The following is an 18,653-nucleotide window of genomic DNA, read 5'->3' as shown; positions in this document are numbered from 1 at the left end:
ATAACCGAGAACATCACCTTCACTGGCCCGCGGCTTCCCAGGTCTCCCACGCTATACAGCCGACGATCAGTAATACTGTAACTGCCATGATTGCCGTAAAATGTGAGGGTGTGATAGGAACTCCTGGTCGGCTGGCTTAGGAATTATAAACTCGCTTAGCCGACCTACAATCGGGAGTCCTGGACGAAAACAGCGTGTATTTAGTCGATGACGATTCTCGATCTTCCCCAGGAAGTCCAGCAACCCCATTCCTCCTGCTCTCTCCACCCTGCACCACAAACCACCTCTTCTTGTTATCCCAATATGCCTGGATCTGTTTTTCTCATCGGTCCCGGCTACATCGGGGGCGAAATCCTCGACCATCTCCTCAAACAGCAGTACAGTGTCACCACCCTCGTGCGTCGAGAGGCGGCGGCCGAGGATTTTGCCAAAATGGGCGTCCAGACCGTACTTGGCACGCTGGATGACAACGCAGTCATGACCCAGCAGGTCGCGGTGAGCGACATTGTCATACACACAGCCACGGCCGACCACCTACCCTCGGTCAAAGCAGTGCTGGAGGGCATCCGCCAGCGCGCCGCGCAGGGCCAGAAAACGATCTACATTCACACCAGTGGTGCGAGCCTGTGTGGTGACGATGCGGCGGGTAATTACGCAAGCGAGGTCATCTTCGACGATGCGGACCCGGCGCAGATCGACGCCCTGCCGGACACGGCGCCCCATCGCCTGATGGACCTGGCCATCGTGCACGCGAGCACCACTGCGGAGTTTGAGTCGCACGCCAAGATTGCAATCATGATTCCTCCCATCGTCTATGGTGTCAACACCCGCGAGAAGCGCCTATCCATCCAGCTGCCAACCCTGGCACGCTTCGCCCTCAAGCACGGCTACCCTGGCCAGGTCGGCGCCGGTCTCACCATTTGGAATACCGTACATGTCGCGGACCTGGCGCGCGGCTACATGACTCTTCTTCACTGGCTGGAGCAGGCCCCCGCCAGCGAGATTCGGGCCAACCCGTACTTCTTCTGCAACAACGGGGACGCCAATAGTGTTTCCTGGGGCGCCTGTGTCGCTGAGATCGGCCGCGTCCTGCACCAGGCCGGCCGTATCACTGACCCCACGCCCAAGACCATTCCGCGTGAGGATTTCGGCGATCTCTTCGCTGACTACACCCCCCACGTTGTTGGGTCCAACTCTCGAAATCGGTCCACCCGCCTGCAGCGGCTAGGATGGGCCCCCATAGAGAAGGATGTCTTCAAGTCGCTAGAGGAAGATGAGTTGCCGATCATCATGAAGGAAACAGGTGTTTTCAGTGGCTACGCGAAGCCTGTGGTATCGTAAATTGGGTGTCCTTCTCAGCCAATTGTGCTGCAAAATCCTAGACTAGCGTAGCACCCGTCGATGACAGTAAGTATGACTGGATTGATTGATACAGAATTGGCTCTGTATACGATGACGCCGAAGAATGTTTTGCAGTGCTGAGAGCTCTTTCCCTCTTTCTTGACCAGTCGCAGCTTGGGTTGAAATCTTGAATTGCAGCGGTACAGCCCATCGGCTAAAATTCTCTTCCGCTAATTGTCAAGCCTAGCTACAGAATGGCCTATCTATTCAGGCTGCTAGCCTACATGAATAGTTCTTCCGGGTTATAATATTCTCCTACATATGGCACGAAAGATTGGGTCCTGTCGATACGCCAACCAGCCGGATTTCCGTCATCAGTGACCTATGCAGGCAAAGGGAACATTGTAACCAGGCCTCTTGTTTCCTCTCTATTTAAAAACAGAACATAACTAACTTGCCCGCTGTACATATTCGCTCGTAGTGATTTTGCATGATATTGAAATTTGAGAAAGCATGATGTGACAAATGATCCACAAAAGTATTCACAATTGGAAGAAGCGCCATTTAGTCGGCGTCCGGGGAACACGACCTACAGGCACGCTGTAGCGTTCTACGGCTGATTAGGCCCATACTGAATCGGCCTCGTGGCAATATCCGCGGTACCCGGGTAAGGGTGAAACGGAGAATCTGCTTCAGTTATCTACCGATTCACCAAGCCGCTGAAGTCCTTCCGGGAGAAGATTACGACGATGATTTAACAATTGCGTTTTGTTTCCTCGGGGGATGATTTGAGCATTGCTCTGGCTTAACCCGCGGTGAGTTATGTCATATAACCGCGGCCAGGATCAAGTTCGGCTGTCGGAAGAACTATTAGTAATAGTCACGGAATGTGATCGACCCGGTCCAAATGCGTCAAAGCCTACCCAAGCATAAGTAAGATAGGCATCAAACGATGGGCTGGGAAGTATAAGACCGACCAATTTCTACAATTCATATCACTCAACTGGCCTCTCCGTCCAATATATCCCTCTCCCTTTGTCACCATAGGCGCAGTCTCTCACATCGTCGAGTTCCAGTTCTATTAGGATGTCCATGCTGCCACCATCCAAGATGTATCTCTGTCAAGCACATCATTCCTTTCTCTCTCTTCCCAGTCGGACTAATATCTGGTCAGGCTATTCAACGGATGCTAGAATTGAAGGAGAAGTGCATCCACCCTGTTACAGGGAAGCCCTACATTGTCTCAAGCGTGGGCGGCAAAGAGTGCTCAGTTGAAGGAATCGCGGTAAGACGACGCTCCCCCTCCTTTCACTTCTCTCCCCTTCCTCCGAGTGGGGAACAAAATTTTAGATTCTCTGACTTTGGGAAATGATAGGACGGCATTACTCACGCCTTCGTGGTCGGTTTTGCGTCGGTCGCAGATCGGGATTATTATGCCAAGAAGGACCCGGCCCATCTGGATTTCGGTGCCAGTCTGACGCCCATCGTACAAAAGGTCCACGTCGTGGACATTGAACACGGAGTTTACTAAGGTAGTGGAGACTTGGAGAAAAGGGTATTTAGGAAAAGATCAGCGCTGTAAAAAATTTGATATTTATGAAAATTTATATATGAATGTGTGGTTGTGAATTGTCCGTTTACACAAAGATGAGATCTTGCCGTAACTCCTTCACAAGCGTTCTTGCAGTTTACCTACACGTATTGCGGATTTGCCAGTCTCCCAGCCCTAAACTCGGTGATTTACGTGTAATCGCTCACTGGAGAAAAAGCAGTCTCCCCATAGGATCAGTAACCAAAACACCAACATTGACGGTGATTGTTAACCTGAATATTGGGGTGGTTCTGAACTTCTGAGAACAGACGCACTAGCTTTGTCATCCGTGGGGTGGCGATCATCCGATCCGATCGGCAACGGGTTCTTCCCTAAGATCGAAGAGGTGGCTACAACAGCTGGGAGGGAACCACACGTATTGGACAACAGACTCCAACGGATTAGTTATCCATCGCATATGGCCCTCGTGGCCGGATTTTGAATCACGCACCACTCACAGCGGAGCCTAACCCCACCCCTCCAGCCCGCTCCTGACGGCGGCCAAAGGCAAGCACTTCATGTCTGCAACAACTAACACCGATAAGCACCGACTGAGAGCGGCTAAGGCCTGCCGACGGTGTAATCAACGAAAGGTCAAATGCGACGCGACGCAATTAGGCTTTCCCTGTAGTCGTTGCCGAATGGACAATAATTCCGACTGTGTCCTGCTCACCTCTAAGCGAGGGACATATGATCGGCGGCTCAGACTCAAACGACATGAAGCGCGCACGGCAGAATCTCCAAGCCCTAGATATGGCACGAAGCACCGTAAGCCGGCGGTGACAAACCCTAGGCATGCCCCAGATGACGACGATGACGACGACGACGACGACGACGACGACGACGACGACGACGATGATGATGATGATGATGACGATGATGATGATGATGATGATGATGATGATGATGATGATGATGATGATGATGATGATGATGATGATGATGATGATGATGATGATGATGATGATGATGATGATGATGATGATGCTCCTGCTGCTGCTGCTGCTGCCCGCAATGACTCTCTGCCCCTATACTGTTCCTTGCCGGCCTCGCATCTGTTTGAGAGTAACGAGGAACAGGCTTCCACTGCCACCTTTTCGCGTGCCCAAATGGGTGGCTCCGCAAGTAGCAACATCATCGCCCCGTTGACCGCTACCACGGTCCCCGCGATGACGTCGTCGCGGAATGTCCCGTCCCTGTCATCCATGTTCCAAAATTTCGTGGGCAAGGAGGGAGAAGAGGCCCTGAAAGCCGAGCTGGTACTATTCGGGGAGTCCTCGCCCCTGACATTTTCGTTGCAGCTCCGTCGCGAGGCGGACCCGAACCTGCACGACATCAGCCACGGCATCTGCAGTAGCCAGTCGCTGGCCGTCATCCAGGAGGATGACCATCCGGCCCATCTGGCACCCTATGAGATCGAATGCCTGAAGGCCAAAGGAACGTTTGAGACCCCGGGACCTGAGGTCTTAGATGACATATTCAACGTTTTTCTCGATCGTTTTTACCCTTTGTACCCCGTGGTCGATCCAATCGAGCTCCGAAAGGCTCACGAAAAGCGCAAGGTGCCGTGGATTCTCCTCCAATCCATCTGTTTCATTGCCATGACCTTTGGCGATGCGACCTTGATCTACAAGGCTGGCTTCCGCTCACGCGTCGTGGCGCGCCGGCTATTCTACCATCGTGCCAAGGCGTTGTTTGATTTCAATTACGAGAATAACAAAATTATTCTCCTCAAGGTCGCCATTCTGCTCAGTTTCAAGGGGCCACAGATGGATTGTTACTGGAACCCATGCTCCTGGATCGAGGTCGGGGTCACCGTGGCAGTCTCGCTCGGCATGCATCGCAAGGCCGTCAGCCAAAATCGGCATCCCGACGATCGCGCGCTCCTTAAGCGACTGTGGTGGATCCTGTCCCTGCGCGATGCGCACTGTTCGGTCCTCCTCGGGCGTCCATTTCGCATCAACATCATGCAGTGCGATGTCGACATGCTGACTCTGGACGAATTTGTCGACACCCATACCCGCGAGGAGAATTCTGCTACCTATCACTGTGATTGCCAAGCGGCGTTTCAATATCAAATCCATGTAGCGGAATTGTCCCTCATCTTGCGCGCCATCGTGCTCTTCCGGTTCGGGCCTGGCAGTGAAGCGACCTCCGCTGCCGCCATTCAGGCCCAGCTGGATACGTGGAAGACCAAAACCAGCGCCGGACATATGGCATCCGTCAGACATGGGGGGCCTCCAATCTCGGCATGGAGTGTGCAGATGGAGATTCTGCTCGAATACCATACCATGCTGCTCTACATGGATCCACCTGGCCAGGGCAACCTGAACCCGGCGCAGCAGCACTACAGTTCCGACTCCCCAGTCATCGCCTACTCGTCCGCCTTAGCTATCTCCTCCGCCGCGATCAAACTGGTGACCAAGACCTCCCTCTGCGCCCTGCCCCACGAGATATTCCCCGCGTTCTTCACGGCTGGAATCCTGTTGTATAGACAGGCCCAGCAGGCCGGGGATTTCCATCTTGCCAAGATGATGCAGGCCAGCTTCGATAACTGCCAAATGCTCTTGAACGAAGCGCAAGCCTCCTGGGATCCCGGGCGCTGGGCAATGAAAATCTTTAGCTTCCTTCTGTCGGGGCTAGATGAATCGGACCCGGCGAGTACATTGCATCAAAACCAGTACCAACGACCGCAGGACGGTGAACAGCAAGCTGGGGCTGGGGCTGGAGTGGGGGCCGAGCCAGGGGGCGATAACTTGCCCATCTCTGCTGTCGGACAGGGGGTAGTCAACCCAAATGGCGAGGCATTGTGGCCTCCTGGCTTGGTTCTTCCCTGCATAGATGATGACCGAGGTTCCATGATGGATATTAACGAGTACATGTTGCTACCGAACTTCTTTGGCCCACCGTATGGAAATTAGAACAGCGGAACCACTCATTTAAAATCCCCCGGTCTTACTTATAATGGCATTAGATGAGAATAGACATGATTCATAACATGGAGCCCTCATATTCAGTTGCTTTGTTCGTACTGGATAATGTTATCACTGCGATCTCTATGGATTTAGTTTGTTCTTTCGAAGACTGCAGAGAAATCTCCAGAGACATTTCAGAAGTCAGAGGGGTCATCCGATTAGCAGCTTAGGATGTGATCTGGTGCGTCATACTCGTGGCTGTATACAACGCTCCTATCCAATATCCACTGATGCGTGGTGGTGAATTGGGAGTAATAGGGCCGCCTGACTTTGGATTCTACACTTTCATGACATGAGGTTGGTCGAGATCAGGAACAAAGCCATACAATCGTGATCAATTTCCGAGATCGATTCACGAAGAACCAACTGATTTCAATCAACTTGATCTTCTATTTCTACACAAAGCCCCTGTCGTTCATTTTGAAAATAGGTAAATCTATCATTCTAACAATAAGCGGCATAGAGCCTTTGGCAGAAAGTGGCAGCTTCGTAACTTGGAGACGTCTGATAACCTCCTACCTGAACGTTGCAGGCCTGAAAAATAGTTTCAGATGACCTTCAGCGTCAAGATAGAGCTTGAGACAGACAAGAAGATCGCAATGAACGGGCAGAGCTTTTACAGTCTACCTCAGAAATCTTCGTTTTCTCGGACGCCCCGAAACGTCAATGCCACCTGGGCGCACCTGCCCGCAATTCTTGATAGCAAAATGGAAGCGGCCGAATCACTCTACACAATTTGGACGATAAACAATTCGTGCCATCCTATAAGCACCTACAAAAACCGAGTTACCCGGAATTACGATTCGCTTGATGATAAGAATACTATAAATGTCTCCATACTAATCGCCTTCGATCATCAGTTTGAGGATCGCGTTGCATAGACCATTTGAGCACTCTAAACAGATTGAGCTTGACTTTATTTGCTAGCTTTCTTGGGGCTTAGAAAGCAGCGCATCATTTACATCTGTTTACTCCGTCACCGCAACAAATTTCTCCCGGCAAGCAGCTTCTGAGTTGGCTAGAACAGGGAGTACAGCCAAGATCCTTAGCCGGGTTTGGGTAGGCCTGTGTCCTGAAGCTAAAATTCACTTTCAATTTTCAAGAATTTTAAGACATTAATAAGAATTTAGCAACTCACTACGAAAATTATCTAATTCTGTAAACATTTTGTTGCCTCCAACTCAATTATAAGTGACTTCAATCGACAATCTCTGAATCTCGGAAGGCTCCAAGGCACCGAGCATGCCTCCAAACTTCAAAACGGCTTTGGTATTTCTACTGGGAATGCTCCCCTATTTAAGTAAAATACAAATATTCCCTCTTTTCCACTTGAAATGGCTTCGGCGTCCAGGATCTTTGAGATAGGTAGTTCGTAAAAGCCTGCCAGGTCACAGATATGAAAATGGCTCCAGTGTAGAACCCCCTCTTCAATAACTTGCGCACGCCTGGCTTCACAGGCATTGCGAAGCAAAAGTAGGGCTTATATGAACAGCTTGTCAAAATATGTATTGCCTAGCCCGAAGATCATGGGTGACATTCCGTCGTACGTCTTGACATCCTCTTGAAGACGGTTCTCGATGACCTGGTTGTCTGAAGTCCGCAGGGAGAAGGGTTAGACCCCTTCACGCATTTTCAAGTAAGAATCGAATGCTATCTCTGTCAGAGAAATTACGGCGCTCAAAGAAAGCTATTGACAGTGGCGGATCCGGAGCACTACTGTTTGTTACCGGGTGTTCCAGACATTTATTTTCTGTTGAGAGGCTCTATATCTATACACAGTGTTGGCAAAATGCACCAGGTATCCCGAATGCATCCGGCTTATCAAACCAAAAATATATTGCATTTGGGTTTCTGCTGGTTCAGCCTGGCTTAATGGGAAGATACCACCGCCCAGATCGACATATGTCCATTCGCCGAGAGGTCAGTCTAGCTAGCCCATCGATAGATTGGTCCAACCCTTCCCTTCTAATCAAAATGAAACATATCTTTTGCCAGTGGCGAACGGCATGCAGGGGTACTAAAGCTAGCCAAAACATCTTCAAATGCCTTCTGGTTCTTTTCATCTTTTTAAAATATCCAGCAGTGCGAATGAAGACATTGAGGCAGACTGTATTGAATCTCATCGGCGTATATTCTTGAGCCAAAAAGAGCAAAATTGATTTATCATAGCGGCCATAACTTGGGCTGTGGGTATGCAAAGTTTCTCGAACCGATCCTTGATCATTGACTCGCTCATCCCGATGCCTCACTCAACGAATGCAGACAACACGTATCAGCGTTGTAATATTGCGTACTTTGATAGGCCACTTGAAATTGATCTGCAAGGAAAATGGGGCTTAACTCACTGCATTTCCATAGCACCAGGCGATGGAATACTTGCCTATTAGATTCATACTGGAAGGATATGGACCCACTGCTGTAGGTATTGGTAGAAAGCATCGACTTTTGTAAGATCGAGGCAAGCGGGCTTAGCCTCCCGAAAAAAACATTCGGACACCTTCCTCAATATCATGGCCAGATCAAATATGACATTCGTCAAAAACTCAGTGTGGGTTATTGGTGGCTGTTTTTGTCTAGGATAAGGAGCCCAAGAGTCTCTCTATCCATGGTACAGTGGGATGTGTGCAAATGTGCAAAGTTGAGGCTCTTGATAATCTTTGCCTATTGTTAGTTCAAAGTGGCATTCCTTCATAAGTAATCAGGCATTTCCCCTCTAATTTTGATAAATTTCTACTCCCGTGTATATAGAAAGGAGGCAGCATGGTGAAATATCAATTGCTGTTGATATTTATTTGGCCTGTTCGTTTACCCCATTTTTCACGAAATGGAGCTCATTAACGCGTTTTCCCTTTCTAAAAATATGGATTAATCTCATTTCGATCGATTAGATTGACAGCTGACAGTTCCTTGCAGTTGCTATTGCTATACGACTTATTCATTAGGACCTCGGCCTCGACAAACGTGATGCCCAAAACGACTACAACAAGCATGGTGCCTAGGTCGACTGCACTAAGCCTCCTAGTGTAACGTAAGTCAATGTTGTAGGTACGACGGGTGAAAAACTATTTGCACATTAATCCCCTAGACGTTCTTGTGATTGAATAGAAACTGACAATATATAATGCGTATAACAGTTCTCTCCATCTCAAAGCCACTAGAGTATTTGTTTCTAGATCGAAAGCCAAAATAACATATAAACCAAGCCCTTAAGACGTACAAATACTGATGTCAGACGAATTCTTTATATCACTACTAATTTGTCTTTTGAATAAATATTCAACTTTATTAGTGACCTCACGCAGTCAAGAGGAGCTAGACCTCATACCCGCCCGCAGGCGGCCCTTAGAGGGCGGTGTTGTTTTTATTGAGTGATGCTTCAATTTTTCATGTTATTGAGGGGAGTTGTGTTCGTTGTTTTGCATTAGATACAAGCAGTGTGAGAGATATACAATTATGCACGTGATTCCAGCCTCATTATCATCTCGGCAACCAGGATATTTCAACACCGCCCTCTGAGGGCCGCCCGCGGGCGGGTATGAGGTCTAGTTCAGGTAGAAAAGGGTAATATTAGTGAAATTAGTAATATTAAAGAGAGTAAGGATAAGAGTGAGAGTATAAGAGAGAGTATAAGAGTATATAAGAGAGAGAGTATGAGGTTAAAGAGAAAAAGAGGGGATTTATCCGAAGAAAGTTCGGATGAAAGTGCGGGTGATAAGAATTTGCCCACATCTCGCACCTCTAGTCGCGTACGGAAGCACCCTGATCAGCCAATTAGATTTCATATAATTAATTAGGTGTTTTTAGTCATTATTTATTATTATTTATCAATCAAATTTTATCAGATCAATAAGGGTTACTGATTTCAGCGCAAATGAATGACTCCTGAAATTTCAGGTAGAAGGGGTTTTGTGCACAAAACCCTATCTCTTAGTAGTAAAAGTATGTATTTTATTTATGGTATTTACAGCTAGAATACTAAAAATACAGCATATCTTTCATAAATCATGTAAAAATAGTATCTCCACTCTAATAGGCCGTAATAGGCTTACCAAAGCCCAATGGGCTTAGGCCGGCCCACCGAAGCCCAATGGGCTGTCCAATAGGCTTACTAAAGTCTAACGGGTACACGCAAAACGGACTAATCAGGATATAGAAAAAGGCAATGGAGTCGAGTGCAATTAACCACTAAAGTATAGGTCTATTCAGGAGTTACTAAAATATCGATCCGGTCCTTACTGACAGTATGACTGATCCTAATTACGTATAAGATAATGCTTTAGCCTTCATGATCTACCTAATCAAGCCATTAGGTAATAATCTCTGGCCTCATCTCCCACATGCTAGTGGAACGGAAAATCGATAAAATCTCATCAGGGTACTTCTTGAGGTGGGCGGGATTAAAAGGTTTCTCGCACATCGCACGTAGCTTGACCTCATTGTCTTTTCTTACCGTCCAGACAGAGGTCAAGTTAGTGAAAAAAGGCTGGTGGATGAATTTGCTTACTCCTTGAGGGAAACGAGGATATTGCTCCGATCCGGAATACTGATCCAATTGACCAAAGAGAGGGTGAATGATTAGTTGGATAAGATGTTCTTGGGATTTGCGTATGTGTGTGAAGAACGCTTTCACAAAATTCTCGCTCATAGCACAGTTGACCATGCAGTCCCGAATGAACCAGCTAGGGCAGACATCACTGCCCCGCCCAAACTCCGCTACCAGACCCTTTTCAAATTCGGTCAATTCTCGCGGTGGGACAGGCATTCCGTTCGCATCCATTTGGGGTAAGCAATTCAACACAAGGTCGAGCTCCTTGAGGGAGGGAAAACGTCCCAGAGCGCTCGACATATCTGTTTGAGGACCTGGATATCGCTGTACACAGATTTGTAGCTTCCGAACAAGTTGACAATAGCGTCCCAACTCTCGAACTTGCTCAGTTGAAAATATGGGCCCGGCTTGCCCCTTTTTGCACAGTCGGGGTAGAGACACGCCTCTTGCGAGCGGATAAGGTGATATTTGCTCATGCAATTTCAACTCAAGGAGAGTTTGCCCATGCCCATAGCTAAGCACATTGTTCAGAAACCCAGGATGATATACTCCCAATAAACAAAGATATGTTAATGGTGGCAGCGAGCTGAACATCGACTCTGCAGCGCGCCAAAACCTTGGCCCATCACCCTTAGGTGCAAATACGGCAAGGGTGAGTTGCTTTAGCTGTTTGAAAGGGCGAATATCCATAATAGACTGGAGCAGTGTCGAATCTTTAATACAGCCAACAGTCCATGATTTCAAAACACTCAAATCGGTGACTGTGTGCCAATCTTGGAACTGAGTAGCTGTCATATCGGTATGGAGAGGCCATGACATGGTTTCAATTCTAGCAGATCCAGGTGGTTTGTCATTTTTGTTGGCCATGTCCACACTGGCTTCGTGTAGCCTTTCTCTTAAGGCCTGACCATTATCCCGACCTCTAATCCGCAATGCGATCTTTTTGCGATTCGGCGCATGTAACACAATATTCTGTAGTATCCTATCGGGATCCTCAGAGAGCACAGGGTAGTACTCCTCACAAGTCAAATGGACAGCATATAGCATTGGCGAGGAAATCCACACCGGATCTATAGAAGGAAATGAGTCCCACCGAATTGGGTTTTTTTTAATCAAAGTGCTGAATATGGAGACTCGACAAGTAGGGTGATATTGTGAAAGAGCCTCAAAGAGTTCGACTGGACCACCATGGAAGACAAGGAGATTCACTTCGTGTAAACGAGGAATTAGTCGGATCAGATCAATAACAGGACTCCAATCTCCTCTAACGTAGAAACCAGCTCCGGGGACGGAGTGATCCCCAGAGAATGCTCCTTCTAGAAGACTAGAAATGTGGGACTTGTGATTGTCAGGCTTGTCCCTGGCCAGAGGCTTTCGGTGATTGGAGAGAGATGTTTTCTGAGGGAAATACGGGCGCCATTCTGCCACAAGGCTCAGTTGTCTCGCGTGTATGAGGATACGTTGGTCGTCCGGTATGATGGGGTTTCTTCCTTCCCTTAAGCGAATGATGATATGCTGATTCAAGAATTCTTTGGCAATCTCGTTCCACTCACGGCTGACTAAGCCCAGCGCTTGGAGGCTTTCCTTGGATATCTGTCCTGTCTGTAGCTTGAATTAGAGGTGCAATTTATCGCTTTAGAGCTTAGACAGAGAGGCTCACCCAATCGGCGATTATGTGCCTGATCTCTTTTGGTAACTGATCCATTATTATGGGTTTCTAGTTTCAGTGCCAGTGGTCACAAAGAATCGACGGTAGGAAAGGATGGTTGTCTAATTACTAGAGGAAGCAAAGAGAGAGCCCTGGAAGCCCCGGGGTCTATTCTAGGTTGACAACCTTGGAGACTCGTACGTGCTGACTAATTTATTTTTCACATGGAATTACCCGGGGGAGTTATTTCCCGGTAAAGTATTTCAACCTGTTACAGTACACCTACTCCTCTAGGCTGTTTAGGCGAGCTCTATCTAGAAAGATGAAAATCGATGTACTGGCTAAGACTAAACATGTCTAATATAATCGGATAATTGATTATAGTCTTGATTAAGCGATTACTATGGACTATTATCCGCGTTCTAATGTTTTGCTACGCTGTATCCTAATTCAAGATAAATATAATACTTGTGGAAATTAGACTTCCGCAAAGCCCAACTTGGGCCTAAGAACTCGGCCCAAAGCCCAACCCAGGCTGGGTCCGGGCCGAACTTCTCCAACCCGGACCCAACCCGGACCCAACGCTGGGCCCCCAGTAAAACCCAACCAGGCCCAACTTAGCCCAACTTTTGCATAATTCTTGTCATAACTCTGCTCAGTCATCAAGATAATATACCGTTCTTTACACATGTCTGGTCTATACAACGTAGCACTATGCCTTCTTTTCATAAATCATTTGAAATTTTAAGAAATAGACTTGTATTCATAAGGAGTTGATTTAGCATATACTAAATTACCATAGAGCTATATGAAAGTTCTATTATTCTAGGCGCGGTCTGTTAATCATGAGATTTCTGCCTTGAATTAATAATGAAGTGATAAAGATATATATTTATAACACAAGGTACCTAATGCATCTTTCGAGAGTAAAGAAAATTTTTATCGAATTGCACTAATTTAACAGAATATAGAGAACAATATATATAAAAGTGATTCATTTTATTCATTTAATTAGATTAGTTTACTCAGAAATCAGCCAAAAGAAGACTATAGAGTAGGAAGGCCACTGGAAGATTGAAGTTTTTCTTCTTGGCGCGATGGGTTGAAATTTTTTGACGATCTTAAACATAAGTTGGGCTGGGAATTGGGTTATTATTGGGTTTTTTGGGCTTTTACTGGGTTTTGGCTGGGCTTTCTGGGTTATTACTGGGCTTTAGCTGGGCTTTCTGGGTTATTGTTGGGCTTTCTGGGTTATCTCTACATCATATGTAACTCTCTAGCCAATCAAACCTAATTCTTCTTATTACCCCCTCATCATGATTGATGTATCATGTTTATTTAACTTATTCCCTACTACCTAAAGATACTATTACTTATTAGGTGTCTCTTTAATCAATCCTCCCTTACATTCAATATTGATCATAGAGCTAATTCATCATGTCACAAAGTCAGCACTCTAACTTCGCATCCTCAATTTATGACGGCGAGATAGATAATCTTAGCTATCTTACAACACCAAACCCCCCAGCCACTCCATCTGGTAGTCAATACACGCTTGATGCCTCCGAACAAGACTTTCTCCGACCTCTCCGACCGGTAGTTCCTTCCTCTTTTACGCGCGTTGGACCCGACCGAAGGAAAGCCTTTGTTCTCTATGAAAGAATGGCCCATAGTGAATGGGTGGACTGGTGGTTACAGACTGATTATGGGAGAAAAAGTAAGATCAACTGGGACTCAACCCGACATGCGGAGATTTGGAGCCAGTTCCACCAAGTTGCCCATAATATGGATGGTGCGCCAAAGGTAATGTGTCAACGCTGTGATGCTATCCTTGAGCATCCATACACAGTTAATCCAAAGGCAAAGGGTAAGGCGCAATACCATGGCACATCGACAATACAAAGACACCTTAAGACAGCAGGGTGTTTAAAGGCCGGGCAAGGGAAGGGGAATGAGATCACTAAATTTCTAAAGAATGGGGTATGTTCGATCATTTCTTTGATCCTATCTTCGGCCAAAGTCAGTGTCTAATATCTTGACTAATATATTTTGGGGAATACTAGAGACTACCGATGGATGATAATACGCCCTTTTCACAAGAATCATGGGAAGAAGACCTCCTCCAATTTTTAACACTTAATCGACTCCCACTTCACCTTATTGAGCATCCCTCGCTCCGGCGTCTGATTTCTCGGGCTCGCTGCGCCCCAAGCCTACCAATAATCCCCTCTGCCGATACAATCCGCCGCCGATTAACAAGCATTGTTAAAGACCGGCAAGAAGGCATACTTCGGAGATTACCAGTTGGCTCAAAGATATCAATTGCGCTTGATTGTTGGACGTCTCCCTATTCGCAGTCGTTTATGGCAATCACAGGCTATTTTATTGATGCTGATTGGAGGTACCATAAGGTACTTCTTGGCTTTAAGCCAGTTTATGGTTCGCATACAGGTGCGAATCTAAGTGGTGTGCTCCTTCAAACTCTTATGGAGCATAATATTAAAGGCCGAGTGTTTGGAATCACCACGGATAACGCATCGAATAATAAGACTTTGGTTACTTCTCTCCAGCAGTCTCTCCAGCAGGCTCTCGCAGATGATGTGATTCTTCCTCGAATTCCATGCCTTGCTCACGTTATCCAGCTCAGTCTCCAGCAGCTTCTTGGCCGTATCAAGGCAAATCCATTAAATGAGTTAGCCGAGACAAAGTGGACAGAGAAGCAGTCAAGACTGGCAAAGTTTAACGCGCAGCACCAAGTACGTGAGATTTCCTATACCTTGAATAAGGTCCGCTTTCTCGCTATCTACGTCAATGCGAGTCCTCAGCGCCGGGAAATATTCTATAATCTCCAGACAACAGACGTGAAGCTAGTGCCTATCCAAGATGTGAAAACTCGATGGAATTCAACCTTCTTGATGCTTCGCCGGGCAAAGCGTCTACGTGATATCTTTGCCCCATTCTGTACGGAGTACGACTGCGAGGAGATGCTACTAAATGACGAAGAGTGGCGCCAAGTTGACTATCTTCTTTGCATTACTGAGCCTTTCTTTGATTATACAACTCAACTGTCAAAGACTCGTGATGTCACAGCGCATTATATCTTCAAGATTTATAATAAGCTCTTTGAACACCTTGAATAGTCAATGAAACAGCTACGACGAAAGCGCGTTCCATGGAAGCAAGAGATGCTCCACGCGCTAGAAGCTGGTCGGGTTAAGCTTGATGAATATTACTCTCAAACTGGTGGTATTCAAGGACATCTCTACGCTATCAGCACAATGCTTGCGCCTGTGAACAAGTTTAAATTCTTCCTAACAAACGATTGGGATCAGGAATGGCGCGATACGTATCGCAACTCCTTCCAACAGGCACTTATTCCATACCAAGAGCAACTCTCAACGCTTAGCCAGTCCTTAGATGGAACCCGCCCGGTTGTTCAATTAAGCTCAAAGCTTGATAAAATGTTAGATGAAAGTATAGCACAACCAGAGACAGCGACTAATGAAATCACCCAGTATCTTGATAGTGGTACGTTTTTCGAATCCTTTACGATATCATACTAACTGGTTAATAGATACTATTCATCTTAGGCCTCTTGCCTTCTGGAGAGTTCTGGAGAGAGCACCAAACTCGCTTTCCAGCAATTGCTGCCCTTGCACGGGATACACTTTCCTTCCCGGCAACAGGTGCAGGTGTTGAACGACTCTTTAATACTGCTCGGGATATCTGTCATTATCGTCGAGGGAGACAAAAGAAGCAGACAATTGAAGAGCTAATGATGTTTCTTTGTACTTCAAGGTTTGATATTGAAGAGAAGGAGGCGAAGTATCTAGAGAAATTCTTCTCTCATATCGAGATAGAAACAGCGAAGGAAGAGAAAGATGATAAGCTTGAGGAGGTGGAATTTGACTTGATTAGTGATACTGAGGAGGCAGACGAGGAGACAAGTGATCATGTACAGCTAGATGAGGTAGATGAGCCCCAGCTTCCGGCACCTGAGAATAGTACCCAGGTACGGGCATCAGGACGGAAACGTAAGGCTCGAGAGGATGAGGTCTTTGAGTATTACTCAAAATGATTGTACATAATTTTCTCATCGGGGGGCAGCCCCCCGATGAATTTTCAATAGAATACACTATTTCTATCCTGGCATACTTTTCTTGTTGTAAAGGGAATACGCACTATTACAGGCAAAAACCGCATGATTAATGCAAAGAAAAAAAGTCACGGGTCTTGGCATGGCTGTTATGTTTGTGGCCCAAGTTGGGGGCCCGGACCCAGGCTGGGCTGGAGCTCTGGGCCCAGAGCCCAGCGCTGGGTTGGAGTCCTGGGCCCAGAACCCAACCCAGCCTGGGTTGGGCCCGGGTTGGGCCCGGGTTGAGTTGGGCTTTGCGGAAGTCTAGTATTGGGTCGTGACCCACAGAACTCCATAACAATACAACTAAAATACACATGCAACAACAGTTTTCTTTCTCCTTTGTCTTCTTAGTGCTAATTACCCTCATCTATAATCCATTTTTCTTCACCAGTGATTGCATTTCAACAGAAAATTCTCAGCATAAATTTCTCAGAAATGACTAGAAAAAGGTTATTCAATCCCGATCTAGAGCTGGGGGCTCCAGATGCCATCAACAAACGACCACTTTGAAAGAGCAAAGGTACCGGCATCTTGATCGATGTTGTAAACGTAATTTTGAAGTACGAGTTGAGTGGGTTCGGAAAAGGGACCCTCTCCCACTTATCGAGATCGACGTTCTTGTCACGTATCTGTTTGACCTTGCACAGGGTATCGGCGGCGTCTGGAGGGCTTACCCGAACGCGTGGATCACAAGCGCGGTACCAATGGCCTGTTTATAACCATAAGTATTTAATGGAGAGAGCGAGTGGTATGGCTAACCATTGATGTGTAGATTCCATAGTCCCCTTATTCCCATTTTGGGCGATTCGGCACCACCGGGAGAAGCCCAAGGGCAGTATGAAGATGGAACTGTTGAATAATTTCTCGTTGCTTTGTTAATAACGAGGATGTGACAGATAATACTCCCGCATGGGATTAGGCGATACGAATGGATTCGGGCATATGTGGATTCGGGCATATGTGTTCGAATAAACAAAGGGCCATTGTAAGGCCAACGGACTGGCCATCACATGACTATCCTCCGACATAGTTATGGCTGGGAACGTGACCCAGTTTCACCCTAAGGCTGCAAGATCATCTTTCCAGCGCTTGCCTGATATGTTGCTGTGTCCCTGATTATTTATCTCCATGGCGGGGAAACATCTCCTCTCGGTCATGCCGGCTCTAGAAAATAGAAGTACGCCCATTGATAAATTGGGAATAGACGGATGTAGAGTAAGAGGCATTATATTTGCAATTGATTATTGGATAGTACAATTCCTAGGCAGACCACATGGACCTTCTTTGCTTTTCTCCGATACAGGCTTTTGACTTTGGAAGCTCTTGGTCACTGGCTTGGTGTTATCAGCGGCCACTGGTCGAGCAGTTGACTCAGACTTTGTGATTTCCGACTTAGACTGGCTACCTCCATGCAGTCAAGCGGAGTTGGTCTTGGAGACATGCTCGTAGAAGGACTTGCCCTGAGTCTCGGCGATCTGGAGCTCAAGAGTGGAGGGTTGCCGAGAACCATCGCCACCCTAAAAATTGGAGAACCCGTTAATTAAACCCCACTTGAAATACTTCTAGATCAATAGTTTGACTTACAGCAATGGTACCAGCGCCCCAGGGGCTGCCTCCGTGAACCCCATCCATATTAGTGAGGAGAGGGAAGGCAGTCGAAGCCGAGAGGAACATAGATCAAGCCATGGTGCGCGAGGTGCTCATAGCAGCAAGAGCGGTTGACTCCTGGCCGCCACCCTGACCACCGGTTGAGACAAAGAGACCTGCATACTTGCCCCAGTAGCCACCAGAGGCCCAGATGCTACCAGTGCTGTCCCAGAAAGCCTTCCACTGGGCGGGGAAGTTTCCAAAACAAGTAGGAATGCCCAAGAGTAAGGCATCATACTCCAGCAGCTTGTTGGGGTCCGCCACGGGGTAGTGAGACTTAGGTGGAGCGTACATCTTGGCCAGAACCTCCTGGGGGAGAGTCTCGGCAATCATAGGAGTTCAATCGTTAATAAACTCTTCACTACTATCGTATTTCATGGGGGTATACTGGAAAATGTCTGCTTGACCTCCGGCAGCCTCGATACCCTTCTTCTCCTCCTCTGCAAGCTTTTGAATGTGGCCGTACATAGAGTACTTTTAGGGTCTTGATTAGCGAAGTGCTATTTGCACTAACATGGTCATTGTAGAGTAGAACATACAAAGACAATTGCAATCTTGGGAGCCATGATGAAGTGACTGAAATATGTTTTTTGTAGAAAGGACGAAAACAGATGGGAATTGAGGAAGCCAAATGAGTATGGATGTGAAACTGTGATCTGGGCAGCCGGCGTTATTTCAATCGATGTGTTAGCAGGCGTGGCAAAGGGGTCCGCGTATAATCCATTTACGCAAAATCCGTGAACCTTTCGCTTTTCCTCAACGTCTGT

The 18,653-nt window shown here is 47.1% G+C and overlaps 8 protein-coding genes across 8 annotated transcripts; 4 read left to right on the top strand and 4 right to left on the bottom strand.

Moving 5' to 3' along the window:
• Nucleotides 1–303: 303 nt before the first annotated feature.
• Nucleotides 304–1,341, top strand: N7520_004311 (uncharacterized protein; the record flags this gene model as incomplete). Its single annotated transcript, XM_057138245.1, has 1 exon — nt 304–1,341. One exon carries the CDS (start codon nt 304–306, stop codon nt 1,339–1,341), a length of 1,038 nt encoding a protein of 345 aa, XP_056996452.1.
• A 1,186-nt stretch (nt 1,342–2,527) lies between these two features.
• N7520_004310 (stress responsive A/B barrel domain protein) lies at nt 2,528–2,872 on the top strand (the record flags this gene model as incomplete). The annotated part of the gene is made up of 2 exons (XM_057138244.1): nt 2,528–2,626; nt 2,717–2,872. The coding sequence occupies 2 exons, from the start codon at nt 2,528–2,530 to the stop codon at nt 2,870–2,872; spliced, it is 255 nt and encodes an 84-aa protein (XP_056996451.1).
• Nucleotides 2,873–3,450: 578 nt separating this feature from the next.
• N7520_004309 (Zn(II)2Cys6 transcription factor) lies at nt 3,451–5,853 on the top strand (the record flags this gene model as incomplete). The annotated part of the gene is made up of 1 exon (XM_057138243.1): nt 3,451–5,853. The coding sequence occupies one exon, from the start codon at nt 3,451–3,453 to the stop codon at nt 5,851–5,853; it is 2,403 nt and encodes an 800-aa protein (XP_056996450.1).
• Nucleotides 5,854–10,213: 4,360 nt separating this feature from the next.
• On the bottom strand, nt 10,214–12,158 carry N7520_004308 (uncharacterized protein; the record flags this gene model as incomplete). The annotated part of the gene is made up of 2 exons (XM_057138242.1): nt 10,214–12,055; nt 12,114–12,158. The coding sequence occupies 2 exons, from the start codon at nt 12,156–12,158 to the stop codon at nt 10,214–10,216; spliced, it is 1,887 nt and encodes a 628-aa protein (XP_056996449.1).
• A 1,864-nt stretch (nt 12,159–14,022) lies between these two features.
• N7520_004307 (uncharacterized protein) lies at nt 14,023–16,179 on the top strand (the record flags this gene model as incomplete). The annotated part of the gene is made up of 3 exons (XM_057138241.1): nt 14,023–14,081; nt 14,165–14,282; nt 15,743–16,179. Exons 2-3 carry the CDS (start codon nt 14,174–14,176, stop codon nt 16,177–16,179), a joined length of 546 nt encoding a protein of 181 aa, XP_056996448.1. The 5' UTR covers nt 14,023–14,081; nt 14,165–14,173.
• Nucleotides 16,180–17,654: 1,475 nt separating this feature from the next.
• N7520_004306 (uncharacterized protein) lies at nt 17,655–17,913 on the bottom strand (the record flags this gene model as incomplete). Its single annotated transcript, XM_057138240.1, has 2 exons — nt 17,655–17,756; nt 17,824–17,913. 2 exons carry the CDS (start codon nt 17,911–17,913, stop codon nt 17,655–17,657), a joined length of 192 nt encoding a protein of 63 aa, XP_056996447.1.
• A 3-nt stretch (nt 17,914–17,916) lies between these two features.
• On the bottom strand, nt 17,917–18,219 carry N7520_004305 (NADH-quinone oxidoreductase; the record flags this gene model as incomplete). The annotated part of the gene is made up of 1 exon (XM_057138239.1): nt 17,917–18,219. One exon carries the CDS (start codon nt 18,217–18,219, stop codon nt 17,917–17,919), a length of 303 nt encoding a protein of 100 aa, XP_056996446.1.
• A 6-nt stretch (nt 18,220–18,225) lies between these two features.
• N7520_004304 (uncharacterized protein) lies at nt 18,226–18,452 on the bottom strand (the record flags this gene model as incomplete). Its single annotated transcript, XM_057138238.1, has 2 exons — nt 18,226–18,360; nt 18,426–18,452. 2 exons carry the CDS (start codon nt 18,450–18,452, stop codon nt 18,226–18,228), a joined length of 162 nt encoding a protein of 53 aa, XP_056996445.1.
• Between the last annotated feature and the right edge of the window lie 201 nt (nt 18,453–18,653).

The sequence above is a fragment of the Penicillium odoratum genome, assembly GCF_028828045.1.
Source record: "Penicillium odoratum strain IBT 22623 chromosome Unknown utg000004l_segment0_segment0, whole genome shotgun sequence".
In the NCBI taxonomy this organism is placed as follows: Eukaryota; Fungi; Ascomycota; class Eurotiomycetes; order Eurotiales; family Aspergillaceae; genus Penicillium; species Penicillium odoratum.
Note: the sequence above shows the minus strand (reverse complement) of the source record. Positions and strands in the feature narration are given on the sequence as shown.